The 24,567-nt window shown below is 41.7% G+C and overlaps 1 protein-coding gene across 2 annotated transcripts in view; it reads left to right on the top strand.

Annotated features, from left to right (window-relative positions):
• LOC126458450 (CBY1-interacting BAR domain-containing protein 1) overlaps window positions 1–24,567 on the top strand; it is a 211,698-nt gene that overhangs the window by 65,491 nt on the left and 121,640 nt on the right. For both annotated transcript variants that reach the window (XM_050095516.1, XM_050095515.1), the window contains exon 3: window positions 5,098–5,226. In XM_050095516.1, coding sequence (XP_049951473.1) covers window positions 5,098–5,226 — 129 coding nt within the window. The remainder of the gene's footprint in view (window positions 1–5,097; window positions 5,227–24,567) is intronic.

Genomic DNA, 24,567 nt, shown 5'->3' with positions numbered 1-24,567 from the left:
GATCACCCTGTGGCTAAACATGCCTTGGTGCACGGCCAGCACATCTTGGCACAGTGTTACACCGTCCGGGTTATCTGGATACTTCCCACTAACACCAACCTGTCAGAACTCTGGAGATGGGAACCTGCCCTTCAGTATATCCTCTCTTCTTGTTATCCGCCAGGTCTCAACCTCCGGTAATTTCAAGTTGCCGCCGCTCATACCTCACCTGCCTTTCAACAACATCTTTGCCTCTTTACTTCCGCCACGACTGACATCTCTGCCCAGACTCTTTGCCTTTACAAATGTCTGCTTGTGTCTGTGTATGTGCGGATGGAAATGTGTGTGTGTGTGTGTGTGTATGTGTGTGTGTGTGTGTGTGTGTGTGTGTGTGTGTGTGTGTGTGCGAGTGTATACCTGTCCTTTTTTCCCCCTAAGGTAAGTCTTTCCGCTCCCGGGGTTGGAATGACTCCTTACCCTCTCCCTTAAAACCCACATCCTTTCATCTTTCCCTCTCCTTCCCTCTTTCCTGATGAAGTAACCATTTGTTGCGAAAGCTTGAATTTTGTGTGTGTGTTTGTGTTTGTTTGTGTGTCTATCAACATACCAATGCTTTCGTTTGGTAAGTTACATCATCTTGATATATATATAAAAAGATGATGTAACTTACCAAACGAAAGTGTTGGTACATTGATAGACACACAAACACACACACAAAATTCGAACTTTCACAACCTAAGGTTGCTTCATCAGAAATGAGGGAGGGAGAGGGAACGGCGAAAGGATGTGGGTTTTAAGGGAGAGGGTAAGGAGTCATCCCAATCCCGGGAGCGGAAAGACTTACCTTAGGGGGAGAAAAGGACAGGTATACACTCACACACACACACACACATATCCAACCGCACATGTACACACACAAGCAGACATATGTAAAGGCAAAGAGCTTGGGCAGAGATGTCAGTCAAGGTGGAAGTACAGAGGCAAAGACGTTGTTGAATGACAGGTGAGGTATGAGCGGCGGCAACTTGAAATTAGCGGAGGTTGAGGCCTGGTAGGTAATGGGAAGAGAGGATATATTGAAGGGCAAGTTCCCATCTCCGGAGTTCTGATAGGATGGTTCCATCAGATTCACCTGGTCCTACTCCAAATCCCATGCCACTTTCCTTGACATTGACCTCCATCAGTCCAATGGCCAGCTTCACACAGCCGTCCACATCAAACCCACCAACAAGAACAGTACCTCGATTATGACAGCTGCCACCCATTCCATATCAAACGCTCCCTTCTCTATAGCCTAGGTCTTCGTGGCAAACGAATCTGCTCCAGTCCTGAAAGCCTGAACCATTACAGCAACAACCTGAAAACTGCTTTCGCATCCCGCAACTACCCTCCCGACCTGGTACAGAAGCAAATAAGCAGAGCCACTTCCTCATCCCCTCAAACCCAGAACCTCCCACAGAAGAACCCTAAAAGTGCCCCACTTGTGACAGGATACTTTCCGGGACTGGATCAGACTCTGAATGTGGCTCTCCAGCAGGGATACGACTTCCTCAAATCCTGCCCTGAAAAGAGATCCATCCTTCATGAAATCCTCCCCACTCCACCAAGAGTGTCTTTCCACTGTCCACCTAACCTTCGTAACCTCTTAGTTCAACCCCATGAAATCCCCAAACCACCTTCCCTACCCTCTGGCTCCTACCCTTGTAACTGCCTCCGGGGTAAAACCTATCCCATGCACCCTCCCACCACCACCTACTCCAGTCCTGTAACCTGGAAGGTGTACACGATCAAAGGCAGAGCCACGTGTGAAAGCACCCACGTGATTTACCAACTGACCTGCCTACACTGTGAAGCTTTCTATGTGGGAATGACCAGCAACAAACTGTCCATTTAAATGTATGGACACAAGCAGACAGTGTTTGTTGATAATGAGGATCTCCCTGTGACTAAACATGCCTTGGTGCACGGCCAGCACATCTTGGCACTGTGTTACACGGTGCGGGTTATCTGGATACTTCCCACTAACACCAACCTATCAGAACTCTGGATATGGGAACTTGCCCTTCAATATATCCTCTCTTCCCTTTACCCACCAGGCCTCAACCTCCGCTAATTTCAAGTTGCCACCACTCATACCTCACCTGTCATTAAACAACATCTTTGCCTCTGTACTTCCACCTCGACTGACATCTCTGCCCAAACTCTTTGCCTTTACATATGTCTGCTGGTGTCTGTATATGTGCGGATGGATATGTGTGTGTGTGTGAATGTATACCTGTCCTTTTCTCCCCCTAATGTAAGTCTTTCCGCTCCCGGGATTGAGATGACTCCTTACCCTCTCCCATAAAACCCACATCCTTTCGTCTTTCCCTCTCCCTCCCTCTTTCCTGACGAAGCAACCTTGGGTTGCGTAAGCTCGAATTTTGTGTGTATATATATATATATATATATACTTTAATGAATCTTGATGTTTCTCATTAGACAAAATCCTGTAATTACTTTAAGAAATAATCCACTGTGTTAAATAAACCACCTGTGGAAGTCAATATAAGTATGTATTACTATAATGACAATATTATGAGAAGGATAGGTGCTACTCACCATGTAAAGGAGATGCTGAGTTGCAGATAGGCACAACAAAAAGGCTGTCGAACAAAGCTTTCGGCCAAACAGGTTTTCATCATCAGGATTAGACAAAACACGCACACACATACACACACACACTCACTCCCTCACTCACTGTCGTGGACACACGACTATAGTGTCTGGCAGACTAGCCTTGACAGTCAGAGCCTGTAATCATGTGTGTGTAAGTTGTGTTTGTGTGAGTGTGTGTGTATGTCATCTAATACTGAGACCTGTTTGGTCGAAAGCCTTGTTTGACAGTCTTTTTGTTTTGCCTACTTTGACTCAGCATCTCCACTATGTATTGTGTAGCAACTATCCCTTTCATAATATTGTCATTATTCCATCCTGGATTTTCTAATGTATTAGTATAGTTATTCACATGTTTATAAGTAATAATAGACCCAATGAAGGCACAGCATATAATTGCAAAAGCAGTTGTCTTTTTTTAAAGTAAGGTAGACTAATAATAATGATAATAATAATAATAATAAACTGAAAACAAGAAAGGAAAATTCTCAGGAAAATTTTTGGCCCAATACAAGAGCAAGGAATCTGGATGAAGAGACCAACATCAGAATTATATAAATACGCAGACAAGATTACGGATACAATAAGGAAAAGAAGAATGCAGTTCTACGGACATATCCACAGGATGAATGAAAATAGAATTTCAAAGCGAATTCTTAAAGTCATCAACTCAGGCAGGGGAAAAACAAAATGGATAAAAGAAGTTGAAGAGGACCTCAGACAAGCACACATAACAGTAAACGATGCAGAAAATAGAACTGAATTCAGGAACATCATCAAAAAACATAAATTTGACACCACAACACAGAAGAGACCAGGATACAAATGGACAGCGGAGCGAAAGAAACAACACAGTGAACACATGAAGAAAATTTGGGCTCAGAAAAAACACAAACAATCATCATAAGGGAATTCAAGTTCAAACGCTCTCTTAATTGGGAATAATCGAAAATAATAATAATAAACTGCTCAAAAAGAATTTTGCACCACCTGCATATTGTTAATGTGTGTGGGCATATATTTGAGGGAGTAATGAATTAAAGTGTAATAAAAATAAAACAATAGCTAAAATAAAACGAGTTTGTTCAAGATGCTCATTATTACAAAGTTGTAAAATCAAAATCAGCTGTGGGCAGCATTCAGTACCATATTATTCCCTGTATATTGCAACATGCTTGGATCATCCTTGACTTACTGCCCAAAAGGCAGTCAAGATAATGTTGCTGAAGCCTGTCCCACTGCTCTCATATGACTACTAGAATGTGAGTGGGGTTTCTGCAATGATTCATCTCAAGCATGGTCAGTCGGGCCCATATCAGTAAATACTGCAGGCTATTCCAAGCATTCGAATCCTGCCTCCCAGAGGAAAGTGTTCACAAGGAGAGTGTGGTGTGCTTGTGCATTATCTTCTTGAAAGACAAAGCTTTCACTAAAATATTGACTGTTGGGCTGCCTTGATACTGCACAGCTCTCTAATTAATGTAGATAACGATGGGAGGTGTCCAATATCTATACACAATATCAGTCCTAAACGTGACTGACCCATTTCCCTGCAGAACCTATGGGATTGTGTGCTGAAGAAGTGTGTTGGTACCTACTGACTTCACACTCTTGTACAACAATCAACAGGTGTAAGACTGATCTGGCACTCGTCATAAAAGAGAATTGGATGTCGCTGAGTAATTCCAGGTGTTCCCATGCGTATCTTCTTCAGACATCCCAACCACAGGGGTTTGTACTGTTCTTTGTAGTGGAAGCCTAGAGGAGATGGAGATGGTTGCATACTGTCTGTGGCAACACAATGCTCCCAGTTGCTGTCAAAAAGGTAATGTGCAGTTCTGTTGCATTCTCTCATGGTGTATACAGACAATAATTTGTAGCTACCATTTGTCAGCTGATTTTGATTGCAGACTACCACCACAAGACAGATCTTCAACTTTTAGTGTCTTATAATAGTGACTGAATATTCAAATGATGTCATTTTAGTGCACACCATTTTGGATGGTGATGTCCAAAATTGTCAACCATTCCTGTAGCGAAGTGACTATGTGCAGTTGGTCTAAGCTTGAAATGACACTTTGAGGCATGCTGACAAACTGAGCACTGCACATAAGCTGCACCATCTTGTCCATGATTGTAGACATGATTGCAGCATGTGACTGTACTGGACCAAGAAGACAGGTTTACTTTTACTTCCATTACACAGGTGTTTGTATATAGCAATTTCCTGTGGTCAACACAGTGTTGAGAAGCAGGTTTATGATTAAAAAACTCATACTATACAACTTGTAACAGTAATGCAAAACTTGAACAGTTTCATTAGCTGTTTGTTTAGTATTTACTTCTATTTTTGTAACAAATGACAGAGTCACACAGTCAGGATGTAGAAGGATCTACAAATAATTGGAGGAAAGACATATTTGTTACTTATTTGGGACTTAAAATTGTGTATTATTGTTCCAGTGTGCGGAATAAAAATGATGATCTAGCGCAGTCACTACAGAATTATGCACAGTCTGAAAATGTCAACAAATCCCTGAAAAATGGTCTACTGGAGTTTTCACAGACGTTATCATTTGTAAGTGATTACAGGTATGTTATATATATTTACCCAATTACTTGCAGAAAAATTACATTTCAGCCTAAGACCTCAGAACATATGCATTCAGTGATGCTTTTGAGGAATAAGATATCCTACAGTTCAGAGATATCTCTCTTTTGTTAGTGGAAATCGACTGAAGTTGTGGGTACAACAACCTGCAACAGTTAATGTAACAACCCGAAATTGAGACCAAGGGATGTGATGTGTCTTGACATCCTTGTCTTTGAGCTCTTTGACCAGCCTGTTCATGGTACCTGTCTTAAGTGTATTTGTATTGCAGTGTCTTGTATTTGTGCAAAGAAAATGGATCAATTCTGTTAAAACTGTATGCAAATGTTATTGTGCCCTGCAGCCAGGTGACTAGCACGAGTTTTGGTGTTCTCGTGAAGATAAGTCATTTTAGATTAGAAAACATATAGTTTACTCCTTATTACATGGTGAATAGGTGTATTAGTGTGCCTTTTAAGTGTACCATTAAAGGTTTCATTTTTCTTTATGTAATATAGCAGAAAACGCGAAAAGATCGTACAGTCGTATTTTCTGTTTACGTTTTGCCACATCAAATCTATAGAATTTCGTTTAGTTGTTCTTTGCTCTCTCCAGCAATTTAACTTAGCGTACCTCTTCATTATTCCACTAGCATTTCCAGAAAGTAGCGTAAAGTTTAAGTTGTTGTTTCAGAAACTTTGTGCTGTTTTTTTTGTTTACACACAGTTGCATATAGGCCAAATTTGTGGAACCATATTTTCGTGTTTATCTGTAACTTAACTGACTTATTCTTAATACACTATTACGTTTATCATGAGTGAAAAGTGTTTGACTTGCCGTAGAATTGTTAGGATGGGGCTTTGGTGTGATGGGTGCTGTGATTTTTTTCCATGTGGGCGACTGTAGTGGCCTGGGAATAGGGAAAGTAAATGAGACTCATCAGTGGTTTTGTAGGATTTGTAGTAGAGACAGGAAGATACTAGAACAGGGGAGGAAAATTGCCACCCTTCAGGCTGAGTTAGACAAGGCCAGGGGAGATCTTGACAGGTTAAGGAGGGAAAAGGGTAAAGAGAGGTGGGAAGTGGCAACAGGCAACAGGAGGAACAGGCCTAGAACTTTGTCTGACAGCTTCATGGTGAATGTAGAAAATGGATTTGACCTGTTGCTTCAGTTAGAAGCTGGTGAGCCTCAAGCAGTTGCAGGTGTAGACGGGGCACAACAAACTTTCACCAGCAAATTGAAAAGTGAGAATGTAGGGAAATCAGTAAAGAGAAAGAAAGTGTTGTTGTTTGGTAGTTCCCATGGAAGAAGTGTTGGCCGACTAGTGCAGAATGAACTAGGATCAGAATACCAGATCACCAATTTTTTTAAACCTAGTGCTGGTCTGGAGCAGATGACAGAGGATTTAGGATCACTTTGCAAAGATTTCACTAAGGAAGACACCGTGGTTATAGTGGGTGGGGCATGTAATAGTATTGACAGAGATCCTGGGTACAGTATAGAGTGTGACCTGGCAAAGATTTCATCAGCATCAAAGCATACTAGTGTTGAGTTTGTATCTGTTCCTGGGTGCCATGACCGACCTCATTTGAACTCTTCTGTCAAGAGAGTTAATTTGGAGTTGGAACGGCTGCTTATGTCGGGCGCAGGGTCACGCATTGGTGTGGTTCCTGTTGATTCTCTCAATAGGTGGGATTATACTAGGTGTGGCCTTCACCTCAACACAAAGGGGAAGGGTAAACTGGCTGGGAAAATTGCAGGAAAGTTAATGGCGGGAGGCACTGTCATGAGTGATAAAATACCAGTGGTTATAGCGTTCAGAAAAGACCCTTTTTAGGGTAGCGAGGACAGAAAGAAACAAAATTTTAAGAGAGGTTAGGCCTGAAACAAACCTTCAGTTTGAGAAAGAAACCAAAAAACTTAATTCTAGCTTATTAAATCAGCATAAACAGCTATTGGTTAAGAATTTTCAACAGTCAGCAGATATTTTAACTCTACCCAGTTTTAACTTAGTTAATGTGAAATGTCAGCTATCTTTATTGCATCAAAATATTCAGTGACTGAGAAATAAAATTAATGAATTAATTATCTGCATAGATGAATTAGAGTCTTCAAAGCCAGCTGACATAATCTGCCTCTCTGAACATCATGTGACCACTGGTATAGAACTTTTAAGTGTTACAGGGTTTAGGTTAGCATCTCACTTTTGTAGATCAGAAATGGAGAAAGGAGGAGTTGCCACATTCATCAGGAAGTGTCATAAATTTAAGAACACAGACATTCATAAATTTTGCCTAGAACAGCATATGGAAGCATGTGCAACAGAAGTAGAGTTTCACAAAAAATCCTTCATAATATTAAGTGTATATCGAGCGCCTGCAGGTAACTTTAATCTGTTCGTAAACCAACTTGAAGCTGTACTGGCCCATTTAACAACCAAAAACGAAGAAACAGTGTTTGCTGGTGATTTCAATGTAGATTTCCTTAAAGACTCTCCCAATAAGAACTTATTTGAGTTAGTAACACCATCATTCAACTTAATCCCCACTGTTAAGTTCCCCACTAGGGTAGTCAATTGCTCACAAAACAGCCATTGATAATATCTTTATAGAAAAGTCCAATGAACAAAATTATATTACAAAACCAATAGTCAATGGCCTCTCAGACCATGACATGTAGTTCCTTCTGTTAAATGTTAAAACTGAACAGGATATAAAATCTGTTAAATCTGACCTCAAGAGGGTAATCAATAAGCCAAAAATTGATTATTTTAGGACACTCCTCAGAGACATTCACTGGACTGATGTTTAGAGTGCTCATAGCATGAATGAAAAATATAACACTTTTGCTAATAAAGTGCTTACCGTATTCGAACACTGTTTTCCCCCAAAACTTACCAAGGTTAGAGCAAAGTCTACAAAGAAGCCATGGATTACTCAAGAAATAGGGGTATCTTGTAAAACAAAAAGAAAGCTGTATCTGTCAATCCAAAACAGTTCCGATGTTCATCCTGTAGCACATTACAAGAAATACTGCAAAATATTAAAGACTGTAATACGGTCATCAAAGCAAATATATTACAAGGAAAAGATAGTCATATCAGATAACAAAATAAAGACAATATGGGATATAGTGAAGGCACCATCCAACTGGAAACTAATTACATGTGGGGTCCAACAAGGTTCCATTCTAGGGCCCTTACTTTTTCTTGTATATATCAACGACCTTTCATCAGTAACATTACCAGAAGCCAAGTTCGTTTTGTTTGCCGATGATACAAACATTGCAATAAATAGCAAATCAAGTGTAGTCTTAGAAAGGTCAGCTAATAAAATATTTGTGGACATTAATCACTGGTTCCTAGCCAATTCTTTGTAACTAAACTTTGAAAAAACACACTATATGCAGTTCAGAACTTGTAAGGGGTGTCCCACGAATATATGCCTAACATATGATGACAAGCAGGTAGAAGAAGTGGACAGTGTTAAATTCTTGGGATTACAGCTTGGTAATAAATTCAACTGGGAGGAGCACACCACAGAACTGTTGAAGCGTCTTAACAAATCTCTATTTGCAATGCGAATTGTGTCAAACATAGGGGATATAAAAATGAAAAAGTTGGCATACTATGCTTACTTTCATTCCATTATGCCATATGAGATTATTTTTTGGGGTAATTCATCAAGCCAAGCTAAAGTTTTCTGGGCACAAAAACGTGCAGTAAGAGTTGTATGTGGTGTGAACTCAAGAATATCCTGCAGAAGCCTGTTTAGGGAACTAGGGATACTAACTACTGCTTCCCAATATATTTATTTCTTAATGAAATTTGTCATTAAAAATATATCACTTTTTCAAACAAACAGCTCAATTCATGGAATCAATACTAGAAATAAGAATAATCTTCACAAGGCTTTAAAGTCACTTAATCTTATACAAAAAGGTTTGCATTATTCAGGAACACACATTTTCAATAACTTTACAGCAGCCATAAAAAGCTTAACAACCAATGAAATTCAGTTTAAGAGAATCCTAAAGGATTTATTGTTGGCCAACTCCTTCTACTCCATTGATGAATTTCTCAGTAGAACCAACTGATTATATAACTTCTGCACAATTTCAGTGCAGTAATGTGTTCATTGTAAATAAGTGTGTGTGTGTGTGTGTGTGTGTGTGTGTGTGTGTGTGTGTGTGTGAATAAGTACAATCTAACTTCTGCACCAGTTCAGTAATGTGTTCATTTTAAATAAGTATTATAGTAGTTGTATTACACGTTGATTACCTTATACATAAATAAAAAACTTTTTTAGTTTTAAATTCAGTGCATTAGTATTTGCAGAATGATTCTTTCATATAGCGTTCATTAAAAAATGACGACCATGCCACTTGGGACCTGTGGAATGGTACATTAGCTTATTTGTTTGAGTTGTAAATATTTGTCATGTATTGTTGTTTTTCTGACATGTTCTACATCCTGGAGGACCTCCTCACTACGGATCAATTGGAATGAAAGTAAATCTAATCTACACACCTGCCTGAGAAATTTCCCACACTGGTGATCAACAACTGCTGTATGTAAGAACACAAGAACAAGTGAACACCCTAGCTTTTGACACCTTGCAGATTTATTGGTTATAGTTCTTTGAATGCTGTTAAACATAACATAGATGCTGCAGTCCAAAAGATTTGGCACTTAAATCTATGCTACTCTATCCTGTGCAAGCAAGCCTCTTCATATCCACTGGAACCTGTATACTTCTAAATCTGCTTACTATATTCATCTCTTGGTCTCCTTCTATGATTTTTACCCTCCATGCTTCGACCCAGTACTAAATTGGTGATCTCTTGTGGCCTCAGAATGTGTCCTACCAACTGATACCTTCTTCTACTCAAGTTGTACCACAAATTCTTCTTCTCCCCAGTTCTTCTCAGTACCTTTTCATTAGTTATGTGATCTACCCATTTGATCTTCAGCATTCTTGTGTAGCACCACATTTCAAAAGCTTCTATTCTCTTCTTGTCTAAACTGTTTATTGTCCATGTTTCATTTCCTACACTCCATACTAATACTTTCAAGAAAGACTTCCTGATACTTAAATCTATACTCGATGTTAATGAAATTTCTCTTCTCCAGAAACACTTTTCTAACCATCGCCAGTCTTTATTTTACATCCTCTCTGCTTCGACCATCATCACTTATTTTGCTGCCCAAATAGCAAAACTCATGTACTCCTTTAAGTGTCTCATTTCCTAATCTAATTCCCTCGGCCTCATCTGATGTAATTCGAGTACATTTCATTATCCTCATTTTACTTTTGTCAATGTTCATCCTATATTCTCCTTTCAAGACACTGCCCATTCTGTTCAACTGTTCTTCCAAGTCCTTTGCTGTCTCTGGCAAAGTTGCAATATCATTGACGAACCTCAAAGCTTTTATTTCTTCTCCCTGGACTTTAAATTGTAATCCAAATTTTTCATTTGTTTCCTTGACTGCTTGCTCAGTATACAGATTGAATAACATCTGGGATAGGCTACTATCATGTCTCACTCCCTTCTAGACCACTGCTTCCCCTTCCAGCTCCTCGTCTATTATAACTGCCATCTGGTTTCTGTACAGCATTGTCAAAGGCTTTCTGCATGTCTACAAATGCTAAAAACATAGATTTGCATTTCCTTAACCTATATTCTAAGGTAAGTCATAGGGTCAGCATTGTGTCACGTGTTCCAACATTTCTACGGAATCCAAACTGACCTTCCCCGAGATCGGCCTGGAATTATTATATTCTTCTTGAAGTCTTAGAGTATTTCACCAGTCTCATACATCTTGCCTACCACATGGAAGTGTTTAATGCTGTCTATTCCTGGGGCCTTGTATCGACTTAGATTTTCAGTGGCCTGCCAGATTCCTCATGCAGTATCATATCTCCCATCTCATCTTCATGTATGTCCTCTTCCAATTTCTTAATATCACCCTCAAATACATTTCCCATGTATAGACCCTCTATATACTACTTCCACTTTCCTGCTTTCCCTTCTTTGCCTAGGACTGGTTTTCCATCTGAGCTCTTGATATTCATACAGGTGGTTCTCTTTTCTCCAAAGGTCTCTTTAATTTTCCTGTAGGCACAGCATCTATCTAACCCCTATTGATATGTACTTCAAAATCCTTGTATTTGTCATCTAGCCATTCCTGCCTAGCAATTTTTCACTTCTTGTCGATCTCATTTTTGAGAAGTTTGTATTCCTTTTCACCTGCTTCATTGACTGCATTTTTATATTTTCTCCTTTCATCAGTTAAATTCAATATCTTTGGTATTACCCAAGGATTTCTACTAGCCATAGTCTTTTTACCTATTTGCTCCTCTGTTGCCTTCACTATTTCATCTCTCAAAGCTGCCCATTCTTGTTCAGTATTTCTTTCCCCTGTACTTCTCAATCATTCCCTAATGCCCCCTTCCCCCTCCCCCAACCATCTATAACCCCTGGTTCTTTCAGTTTATCCAGGTCCCATTTCCTTAAATTCCTGTCTTTTTGCAGTTTCTTCAATTTTAATCTACAGTTCATAACCAACAAATTGTGGTCAGAGTCCACATCTGCCCCTGGAAATGTCTTATAACTTAAAACCTGGTTACAAACCTCTGTTTAACCATTATACACTACTGGAAATTGAAATAAGAACACTGTGAATTCATTGTCCCAGGAAGGGGAAACTTTATTGACACATTCCTGGGGTCAGATACATCACATGATCGCACTGACAGAACCACAGGCACATAGACACAGGCAACAGAGCATGCACAATGTCGGCACTAGTACAGTGTATATCCACCTTTCGCAGCAATGCAGGCTGCTATTCTCCCATGGAGACGATCGTAGAGATGCTGGATGTAGTCCTGTGGAACGGCTTGCCATGCCATTTCCACCTGGCGCCTCAGTTGGACCATCGTTCGTGCTGGACGTGCAGACCGCGTGAGACGACGCTTCATCCAGTCCCAAACATGCTCAATGGGGGACAGATCTGGAGATCTTGCTGGCCAGGGTAGTTGACTTACACCTTCTAGAGCACGTTGGGTGGCACGGGATACATGCGGACGTGCATTGTCCTGTTGGAACAGCAAGTTCCCTTGCCGGTCTAGGAATGGTAGAACGATGGGTTCGATGACGGTTTGGATGTACCGTGCACTATTCAGTGTCCCCTCGACGATCACCAGTGGTGTACGGCCAGTGTAGGAGATCGCTCCCCACATCATGATGCCGGGTGTTGGCCCTGTGTGCCTCGGTCGTATGCAGTCCTGATTGTGGCGCTCACCTGCACCGCGCCAAACACGCATACGACCATCATTGGCACCAAGGCAGAAGCGACTCTCATCGCTGAAGACGACACGTCTCCATTCGTCCCTCCATTCACGCCTGTCGCGACACCACTGGAGGCGGGCTGCACGATGTTGGGGCGTGAGCGGAAGACGGCCTAACGGTGTGCGGGACCGTAGCCCAGCTTCATGGAGACGGTTGCGAATGGTCCTCGCCGATATCCCAGGAGCAACAGTGTCCCTAATTTGCTGGGAAGTGGCGGTGCGGTCCCCTACGGCACTGCGTAGGATCCTACGGTCTTGGCGTGCATCCGTGCGTCGCTGCGGTCCGGTCCCAGGTCGACGGGCACGTGCACCTTCCGCCGACCACTGGCGACAACATCGATGTACTGTGGAGACCTCACGCCCCACGTGTTGAGCAATTCGGCGGTACATCCATCCGGCCTCCCACATGCCCACTATACGCCCTCGCTCAAAGTCCGTCATCTGCACATACGGTTCACGTCCACGCTGTCCCGGCATGCTACCAGTGTTAAAGACTGCGATGGAGCTCCGTATGCCACGGCAAACTGGCTGACACTGACGGCGGCGGTGCACAAATGCTGCGCAGCTAGCGCCATTCGACGGCCAACACCACGGTTCCTGGTGTGTCCGCTGTGCCGTGCGTGTGATCATTGCTTGTACAGCCCTCTCGCGGTGTCCGGAGCAAGTATGGTGGGTCTGACACACCGGTGTCAATGTGTTCTTTTTTCCATTTCCAGGAGTGTATAAGCAATCTCAAAGCTTCTAGTGTCTCCAGATCTCTTGTGTGTATACAGCTTTCTTTCAAGATAACCTTCTTTCAAGATTCTTAAACCAAGTGTTAGCTATAATTAAATCATAATCTGTGCAAAATTCTACCAGGCAGCTTCCTCCTTCATTCCTTTCCCCAGTCTGTATTCATATATGAATTTTGCTTCTTTTTCCTACTAGTGAATTTCAGTCCTCTATGACTATTAAATTTTTGTCTTCCTTAACTATTGAATAATTTCTTTTATTTCGTCATACTTTTCTTCAATCAGCTGCAGAGCTAGTTGGCATGTATACTTGTTCTACTGTGATGGGTGTTGGCTTTGTGTCTATCTTGGCTACAATAATGTATTCACTATGCTGTTTGTAGTACCTTCTCTGCATTTCTATTTTTTAGTCGTTATTAAACCTACTCCTCCATTACCCCTATTTGATTTTGTATTTACTGGCCACTGTGGCCGAGCGGTTCTAGGCGCTTCAGTCTGGAAACGTGCGACTGCTACGGTCGCAGGGTCGAATCTTGCCTCGGCATGGATGCGTGTGCTGTCCTTAGGTTAGTTAGATTTAAGTAGTTCTAAGTTCTAGAGGACTGATGACCTCAGATGTTAAGTCCCATAGTGCTCAGAGCCATTTTGATTTTGTATTTGTAACCCTGTATTCACCTGACCCGAAGTCCTAGTCCTCCTGCCGTCAAACTTCACTAATTCACACTATATTTAACTTTAACCTATCCATTTCCCTTTTTAAATTTTCTAACCTACCTACCCAATTAAGGGATCTGACATTTCATGCTCTGATCCGTAGAACACCAGTTTTGTTACTCCTGATAGTGACAGCCTCCTGAGTAGACCCCGCCCGGGGATTCGTTTGGGGGACTATTTTACCTCCGAAATATTTTACCTAAGAAGATGCCCTCAAGAAAAATTATGGTTATAGTTTCTCTTAGAACCCTTTCACAGTACCAGCACAGCAAAGCCATTTCGGTTGATGTTACAAGGCCGTCAGTCAATTCTTCCAGACTGTTGCCCCTGCGACTACTGAAAAGGCTTCTGCCCCTCTTCAGGGACCACACATTTGTCTGGCTTCTCAACAGATACCCGTCCGTTGTGGTTGCACCTGCTGTAGGGCTATCTGTATCGCTGAGGCCCACAAGCCTCCCCACCAATGGCAAGGTCCATGGTTGATGGGGGAAGAGCCCTCCAGTGTTAATAGCAGAAACAGTTGGGGCCTTATTACTAAACACACACTAAAATCTCAACAGGGAAACAGGGAGATAAGAAGATTCACACACCAATGGCAATTCAGTTTCAAAACAATGCCTGATGGCATAACGGTAGCCACGGGGCACCATGTGGAATGAAGAATCACCAGGATTTGAATGTTCACATACGGCTGGCAAAGAAACTTCGATTACATTAGAAGACAGTATCTTAAATATTAAAAAAATGGCAAAAATCCTTTTCTCCCAGAATTAACAAGTTAACTAACAAGCATCAAAGCCAATCATAGCAATAAATGAGATAACTTAAACCAAAATTCATAAAGCTTAACCAAGGTGCTGGAACCATGGACTTCTGTAATAGGAACAGCTTTGGCCCCTCGTGTCCTCTGGGGCTGCCAGGATGAAAATCTATTCTTGGACATGTGTCCTAACCAGAATACCAAAGCACATTTGTTAGGCAGAGAAATCACATGGCTCAAATGAAAACATACCATGCCTAAAGAGTCCTTCCACTTTGTGCCACTGACTGACTCACTCCTCACACTGGCACTTACTTTTACTAGGATGGCTAGGATGTGTGCATGCTGTGTGCAGTTGCAGAAGGAGTGGGTCACAGTTTGTGAACAGCTGAAAGAGCTTTTGGCTATGGTCAGTCACCTTCAGGCTACTGCCTCAGGGTGCAGCAGTGGCGGAGAATCTGGCGCATCACATGGGACACCTCAAGGGTTGCTTGTTTTTCCCATGGGCTCTGCTTCTGAGGCACCTCCTAGTCAACCGATGCTGTGGATCTGCCCCCAAGGCTGGGTGAGTGGCAGGTGGTAAAGCGTTTGTGTTGCTTGAGGCAGTGGGCCAATGTGGAGTCTTGTCACCTGGCTCTCCCATTCACCCTGATAGTGGACAGGTGGCCACTCCTTCAGCAAGTTCGACCAGGCACAGGGGGGACGGGTTTACTAGTTACTCAAAGCTCCAATGTTAGGCACGTTTTGGAGCCCATTAGGCAGATAGCATTCAGGGCTGGAAAGAAAGCCAATGTGCACTCAGTATGTCTGTTGGGGAGCCTCGTCCAGGATGTAAAGGTGGCCTTGCCTGTGGCTATTGAGTGTGCAGGGTGCAGTCATTTGCAAGTTGTGGGTCATATGGGCACCAAGACTGGTGGTGAAGACTGCTGGCCTCATGTGCAGGAAGCAAGCAGAGGTTGCAATTTGCAGCATCATTCCGAGAGTTGTTCGGGGTCCTTTGGTTTGTAGCCAAGTGGAGGGTCTCAATCAAAGACTTTGTCATCTCTGTGACGGCCTTGGCTGCAGATTTGTAGACCTGCATCATTATGGGGATTTGTAGGACTCCCCTTGATAGGTAAGGGGTGCACTACACAAAGGAAGCAGCTACTCAGGTTGCAGAGTACTTGTGCAGTGCTCATGAGGGTTTTTTAGGCTAGGTAGTAGTTTGAGGAGCACTGATGAACACTTGCCAGGGTGATATGCAGCAAGGGAAGGCAAGGCACTTCAACTCTCGCAATTTTATCAGTAAACTGTTGAAGTATTCATAATACGTTTCCCGAATTTACTGACCTCCAGAAAAGTTCTCACACTCAAATTATTCTTGGGACCAAGAGCTGGCTGAAACCCAAAGTGGAAAGCTCTGAGATAGTTAGTGAGTCATTATATCAGAAAGAAAGGTTAGAAGCCATAGAAGGAAGTGAGTCATTGCAGTTGACAAAAATATTTTCGTTTTTGATGTCGAAGTTGAGTGTGACAGTGAAGTCATCTGGTCATGTATAAATGTGCAGGTGAAACCAAGTTAATTATTGGATGTTTTTACCAGCCACCCAATTGTGCTGTGACAGTTCTAGAGTCATTCAAAGAAAGTCTATGAACAATAGTGCATAAATATGCAGATCATGCAATACTAGTTGAAGATGACTTTAACCTACCGAGTATAGAATGGGATGTCTATGGATTCATTGCAAGGGGTACAGACTGACATTCATGCGAAATACTTTTGAACATGTTTTCTGAAAAACTGTCTTGAGCAGCTAGTTCGGCAGCCCACACACAGTGGAAACATCTTAGACCTTGTTGTTACAAATAAGCTGGATCTTATTGACAATACCAAGCGAGGTAGCACAGTGATTAGCACACTGGACTCGCATTCGGGAGGACGACGGTTCAATCCCACGTCCGGCCATCCAGATTTAGGTTTTTCCGTGATTTCCCTAAATTGCTCCAGGCAAATGCTGGGATGGTTCCTTTGAAAGGGCACAGCCGACTTCCTTCCCCGTCCTTCCCTAATCTGATGAGACCGATGACCTCGCTGTTTGGTCTCTTCCCCAAAACAATCCAATCCTTATTGACAATATCAGTATACAACAGGGATTAGTGATCATGATGTCATTATAGCAACTATGATTACGAAACTTAATAAATCAGTCAAGAAAGGAGAGGGTTTCTGCTAGATAGAGCAAATAAGCAGTTATTACAATTGCACTTAGGTAGTGAACTGGCATCACTTAGTTCCAATAAGATACATGTAGAGGAATTATGGACAAAGTTTAAGCAAATTGTGGCTAGTAAATGGATAAAAGATAGTGGAGACCCATCATGGTTTAATAACAAAATTCAGAGGGTACTGGAGAAGCAAAGGCTGTTGCACTCTCGCTTCAAAATTGAACGCACAAATGACAAGTGAAGGTTAGTAGAGCAAAACGGAAGCTAAAGTTTTAAGTTTCACGTTCAAGAAATCAGGAGAATTGTATAAAAAAATATGTCATTTGATCATCGGACGACATAGTAATAAGCATCCCTGGAATGAGAAACAACTGAAATATTTGAAAGCAAATAGATCACAAGGTCCAGATTGAATGCCAGTTCGATTTTACAAAGAGTATTCTATGGCATTGGTCTCTTACCTAGCTTGTACCCAGCACAAAGTACTGAGTGGAGGTGACTCCAGTATATATGAAGGATAAAGGAATGGACCCGCAAAATTACAGATCCATATTCCTAACTTCTGTTTGCTGCAGGATTCTTGAACATATTCTCAGTACAGGACCCTGGTGCGACCTGTTCTTGAGTACTGTTTGAATGTTTGGGATCTGCACGAGGTTGGATTGAATGAAGGTGTGAAAGCAATTCAGAGGCAGGCTGCTAGATTTGTTACCAGTAGGTTTGAACAACATGTAAGTGTTACAGTGATTCTTCGGGAGTTCTGATGCAAATCCCCAGAGGGATGGCGATGTTCTTTTTGAAAAACACTGTTGTTGTTGTTGTTGTGGTCTTCAGTCCTGAGACTGGTTTGATGCAGCTCTCCATTCTACTCTATCCTGTGCAAGCCTCTTCATCTCCCAGTACCTACCGCAACCTACATCCTTCTGAATCTGCTTAGTGTATTCATCTCTTGGTCTCCCTCTACGATTTTTACCCTCCACACTGCCCTCCAATACTAAATTGGTGATCCCTTGATGCCTCAGAACATGTCCTACCAACTGATCCCTTCTTCTAGTCAAGTTGTGCCACAAACTTCTCTTCTCCCCAATCCTATTTAGTACTTCCTGCATTCTTCTGTAGCACCACATTTCAAAAGCTTCTATTCTCTTCTTTTCCAAGCTATTTATCATCCATGTTTCACTTCCATACATGGCTACACTCCATACAAATACTTTCAGATACAATTTCCTGACATTTAAATCTATACTCAATGTTAACAAATTTCTCTTCTTCAGAAACATTTTCCTTGCCATTGCCACTCTACATTTTATATCTTCTCTACTTCAATCATCATCAGTTATTTTGCTCCTCAAATAGCAAAATGTATTTACTGCTTTAAGCGTTTCATTTCCTAATCTAATTCCCTGAGCAGCACCCGATTTAATTTGACTACATTCCATTGTCTTGCTTTTGTTGATGTTCATCTTATATCCTCCTTTCAAGACATTGTCCATTCCGTTCAGCTGCTCTTCCAGATCCTTTGCTCTCTCTGACAGAATTACAATGTCATTGGTGAACCTCAAAGTTTTTATTTCTTTTCCATGTGAAACACTATTGAGAAAATTTAGTGGACCGGCATTTGAAGCTGATTGCTGAGTGATTCTACTGCCGCCAATATACATTACACATGAGGACCACTAAGAGAAGATTTGAGATATTAGGGCTCATACGGAGGTGTATAGACAGTCGTTCTTCCGCTCGCTTTATTTGCAAGTGGAACAGAAAAGGAAATGACTAATAGTGGTACACAGTACCCTCCACCATGCACTGTATGGTGGTATGCATAATATCTATGCAGGTGCAGATGTAGATGTAGATCTGTTCTGCAAATTATGGGTGGAGATAGTAGGGCGTAGTTGTGACATGTTTAACCCCGGAGCAGAAATAAAAATTAGGACACTCTGTAGAAGTAACAGCAGGAGCGTTATTCCTAACTACAACCCTGGAGTGACCAAACCAAGCAAAAATTGTACTCAAATGGCTCATACTTTGTGCAGCTGTTAAACCCCTGCTATGCAACAACCAGCTAAACCTGGTAAACCCAGCAACAATGACAAAAATATGTCAATACACACCCTGGGTATGAAGCAGAGGATTGACTTATTCGATAAAAGGTGTTGCATGGGCATCTCGGCTTGAGTATATTGAAGTAGCCCCCTTTGCCCATCAGCATTAGGTTTGTCCATCTGGCAGTCCTGATACTGAGCAACAATCCTCCTAATATCTCAATACAATGTAGGTTAGGTAAGGGATTCCTGGATTTTATGGATTCTTTTATGAAGACCCAGGTGGCCTCTTGATGCTGAACAATGACAGTACTTAAAAACCACTGGAATCAACATGGCCAGAAGGCAAATCTTTGCCTCCTGCCCCTGACCAGCCCTACAACACAAGATGTTTCTCCTCAGCTCGTACACGGGGACCAACTGGCAAGACGCTAACTTACTCCTGAAAGGCCCTAGCTGAGGGTCCTCTTCCTAACGCGCAACCAAATCACCAAATAATGCAGGAATATCAGTAAGAACAAAATTAACGTGCTGTTCCACCAGGTTAGCAGTACCTGGAGAGCACTCTTGCTCCTCAAACAAGTGACTCAGGGCATCAGCTACAGTGTTATCACACCCTTTTACATGGCACACATTGAACTGAAAGGCACAAATCCTGACTGCCCATCACTCAATGCATCCAGTTTTATGAGGACAGGCCGGAACCCAGCTGACAGCCTGATTATCTGTCTCTAGAATAAACTTTCAATGTTCCAAGTAGTATTTAAATCCCTTGAAGGCAAAAAGAGCAACAGGCGCCTCCAATTCATAAGCAGAATATTTTCTCTCTGACACTGGTAAACGTTGGGAATTGTAGACCAATGGCCTTGGCTCACCTTGCTCCTGAAGAGCTGCCACCCCAGTGTTGTAGGCGTCTGTCTGAATGGCAAAGGGCTAGTTGAAATCAGGTGCTGCCAAACGGGACCATTATTTAAGGCAATCTTAAGAGAGTCAAAGGCAGCTTGCTGACTGTCCATCCACATAAAGGATTTTTCTTTCTTGCACAAAATATTCAGAGGAGGTGCTAATTTGGCAAACCTGCTTTTGAATTTCTGGAAAAAGGTGGTCATCCCAATGAACAGTGCCACCCCTTTCTTAGTTTTGGGAGGACGAAAGCTATAAATGGACCAGTTCCTTGACTGATCTATTCTTACACTGCCTGCTGAAACCAAATGTCCAAGAAAGGAAATCTTCCTTTGAGCTAGAGTGACATTAGTCAGCTTCACAGTGTTCCAAAACCAAATGCAAGTGCTGAACGTTATCATTAGAATTGGGACTATAAATAACAAGATTGTCTAAATACTTGTAGAAACATTTGAACTTAAGATTGCCTAGCACCGAATCAAGTAACCTTGATAGGACCACTGCTCCAGTGGACAACCTGAATGGAAACCTATTAAATTCAAAGAGGTTCCAATTGGTGCAAAAGATGGTGGCTGGCTTGGATTCATCAGCTAAGGGAGTTTCATAATACTTCTGGATAAGATCAATGACCAAAAAATAACGGGCCTTCAAAAACCACAAGAAACACCCATGCGAATTGGGAAGGGGTATAGACTCCAGGATCACCTTGTGGTTAAGAATTTGATAATCAACAACTGCTCTAAGCCCCTCCATTAGTCTTCAGAACTAGGAATATTGGTGAGGCATACAGTGAGGTGGACAGCTGTATAACGTCTTCTGTGAGCGTCTTATTCATCAGCTCCCACAATATTTTCATTCTAGGAGGTGACAATGGATAAGGCGACTGCGTAATTGGAACCTGATCAGCCAACAAAATCTAATACTCTATACAATTGGTAACACTCAGTTCGTTGCTTGGAACCTCAGGGAAATCATGCAACATCTTAAGAAGAGCCCAAGCATGTTCATGTTCCAAACACCCCACATCAAAATACCCTTCCTTGTTCACACTTCTGTGGTTGCTATAGGAAACTTCACCTCCAGGCAGAAACCGAAGTAGAACCATTTAAATGCATAATTCAACACAAGCCCTGTCTTGTTGACAAAATTACAACCTAATGGAAGATCAGTATGCAGACCCTTCACAACCAAAGTCTTTACAGAACTGTAAAGACCACGAACACAACAGAAAATCCATACACATCCCAATACAGGAACGGCTCCACCATTAACAGCTCTGCAGGAAAAACCCACTGAATGCAAATCCAGAAACTTATAAATGTGGCGATACGTAACGTACCACTGTTGGCTCATCGAGGAAACGCTGCTACCCGAATCAACCATTGTTAACATAAGTACACAAGAAGGAAAGAAGATTAGTAGTTACAGCTTTCAATGTCTTACAGTGAACAGACATGCAGACATGACAGAGGACATCCCCCCATTGTCTGCTCCTCTAGCATCAGCTGTTCTGAGCACATTTGACATCAGCCCAGCACTGGCAGACAAGATGGCCAGGCTGGCAGCTGCAACAGTTGCAGTTTCCTCTAATATTGTGTTTTTTACTAAAAGAGGGAACCTCTGGATTGGAGTCCATGTGTGTTAAAAGTACTGCCCTGGCTTCTCCACTTCTCTGATCCGCTTGCTTAACTATTTCCACAAGCATGGCAAAATAATTCAAATCACAGTAAGTCCTTGGTCGCTTCACAAACAAAACTAGCTTAATGCCTTGCAGGGTAATGGCAACAATTTCCTGCTCAGGGAGTTGCAAATCAGGGGCTACAGCAGCAGCACACACCTCTCTTACATACTTAGCCAAACTCTATTTAGTATCCTGAACGTGACATAAATGTTCATTAACAATGTTACTTTTGCCTCTGGTTGAGAGATGCTCTCTGAGTACACATGCACAACTCCTTTATGGACGCCCTGTTGACAAGGACCTTCCCAGTTATCTCTGACAAGGATCCTTGGCATGACAGGTATAGGAACCAAAAACAGTTGTCCATAATAGCTGGAAAACACTAACTTGCACCTGTAACTTCATGATAAACCACAAAAACTCAACTAGTTCCTTCTGGGCCATGAGACTGAGCTGCTCTACCCCAAGAAACACCTGCAAAAAAGGATTAGTTAACTTGGGGAAGGGCACTTGTGCATCCTCCACCTCCTGACTTCAGGCTCCCGGAAGAACTATACTCCTTTCGACAACCTCAGAATCTATCTCCCCACCAACATGGCTGCTGCCTCACTCTAAGTTACTCAAACCAATTTGTAAGCTAATTATTTTGCTACGCAGGTGCTTGATAACAGATTGAAATTTGGGATCAGTAGCAACTGCGACAAGATCGAGTATCCTCCACAGCCAGTGCAAAATATGAGCATGCTTATGATAAATCTGATAATATGAAGGAACACTATCTTTTGAAAGGTTCAAGTTTTCCTTGAGTTCAGGTAGGGAAGCAGCACAGTACTGCGTGGCAATGCTTACCTGCTAAATCAGCTCCACTGTTACCTGCAACGAAACACCCGCCGTCGCCCACAGTCGTGCTGATAACTCAAAAACGTCCCCATCATCTAAAAGGTTTTGGATCTTACATTTATACTGAGGCTGCTCCTTTCTCAAACAACCCCCCTCCAATCACAACTTGGGGCTCCAATCGGAAAGCAATGGACCTGCAGCACCAGAACCCAAAAAAAGCAACAAACTCATCTAGTTGCAACAATTAATTATGCAAAAAAATTGTACAAATAATGTCCAATGCTGTAGATATCTTCTCCACCCAAAGACAGCCACACTCTGCTACCACAATGATACACAGCTATTGCGTGATGTTGTCTAGGAGGGGGAGGACTAAACCCAAGCAAGGGCTGAGCATCATTCGTGACCAGAATATTTATTGAACAATGTATGCTTAAAGATCAATGAAACCAATTAAGAAAAATTTACATGTAAGTTTTCGACAACTAATTAAAAACACATTAAGAACAACAACAAGAAGTCTCAAAGTAATTGCATTTCAAAACTGTGCACATCCCCGAACATGTGCTGCAGTGTTTAGTTTGCATTCAAGTCAGACTGTAATACTCTGTCACACTGATGCACATTGCACTGTTAAAGACATAGGTAACCCAAAATGTTGTGTATGGTTATGAAAACGTGTAGTTCTAAGACAACAAATGAGCTTTGCGTGTAACTATCACAGCTATGGAAGCAAATACTTTCAACACCTTACATCACAGAGGCAAAGAAATGTGTTGCAGTTCCTTGAGAATCAACCCCTTATCACTAGGTGTCAGTTCTTATAATGAGATACCATGTAATTATTAGGCCACAAATTATTATTATTATTATTATTTGTAGAAGCTTATGCAAAAATTAAATACAGCATCTATGCTTCAAAATGGCAACTACAAGAAGGATTTGTGTCCCAAGCTATTTAGCAATTCACTTTATCATATTTTCTGACAGCCTATTTAATGATTTACAATTGCTTTGCATCATAGAATGTTCCACAACACTACTGACCAAACTAATGAAAACTTACTAAGACGATGGCCTTAAAATTCACATTCAATCCCCCAAAAATGAGAGAGATGCAATGTTGTGTCAAGCTTTTTTTTATTTTATTTTCAACATGTGAGTATTTATTGTTGATCAAGAGGCAGCGCAACCCGTGACCTCAGAATCCAAGTGGCTGCACCCAGGAGAGTTACTCAGCATAAATCAGATATGGACATCTCCCACATAATTGGGACAATTCTGTGCATGACGCTAGTAACTGCTAGTATTACCTGGCAAGGGAAAGTATCTTTAAGTTCAACAAATAATTAAATTATAAATGATGGTTAACCTCTCAATCATGGAACTGAACACCATATGGCTATGAGCACGATTACACATCCATGTACCAATAAAGGGGCAGAAACCAAATCCTACAGTATTAATAGAAAAGACAGTTGGGGCCTTATTATTTAACACATACCAAAATCTGAACAAGGAGATAAGAAGATTTTCCAGCCAATCGCTGTTCAGTTTAAAAACAATGGTCGATGGCCTAATGGTAGCAAAGGTCCGCCACGCAGGATGCAAAATCAACAAGATTTGAATTTATGTACATGGTTGGTAAAGGAACTTTGATTACATTAGCAGACTATGTCTTAAATACCACAAAATTTGCATGAATCCTTTTCTCCCAGAATTAACAAGTTAACTAACAAGCATCAAAGCCATTCACAGCAACAAATGAGGTAACTTAAACCAGACTCCACAAAGCTTTCATATATAAGAATGTAAAAACACAGTATGTCTTAGTTACTGAAAATAAGTTTATGCTAGTACAATAAGCAAACCAATTCACTCGTCTGAACTAAGGTACCTCACCTTCGATTTAAGATGTCATGCTTCCCCCTTAACCAAGGCACTGCAACCACTGACTTCAGCATTAGGAATAGATTTGGTCTCCCTTGTGTCCTCTGGAGCTGCCAGGATGAAAACTTATTCTTGCACATGAAGCTCCAAGTGGAATACTGAAGCTCAGTTTTCTGACAGAGAAACAGCATGGCTCAAATGACAAAATGACAACAAGGCATG

Source organism: Schistocerca serialis, chromosome 2 (genome assembly GCF_023864345.2).
Source record: "Schistocerca serialis cubense isolate TAMUIC-IGC-003099 chromosome 2, iqSchSeri2.2, whole genome shotgun sequence".
Classification (NCBI taxonomy): Eukaryota; Metazoa; Arthropoda; class Insecta; order Orthoptera; family Acrididae; genus Schistocerca; species Schistocerca serialis.
The sequence above is the reverse complement of the archived record's forward strand: the minus strand, read 5'-3'. Positions and strand labels throughout refer to the sequence as shown.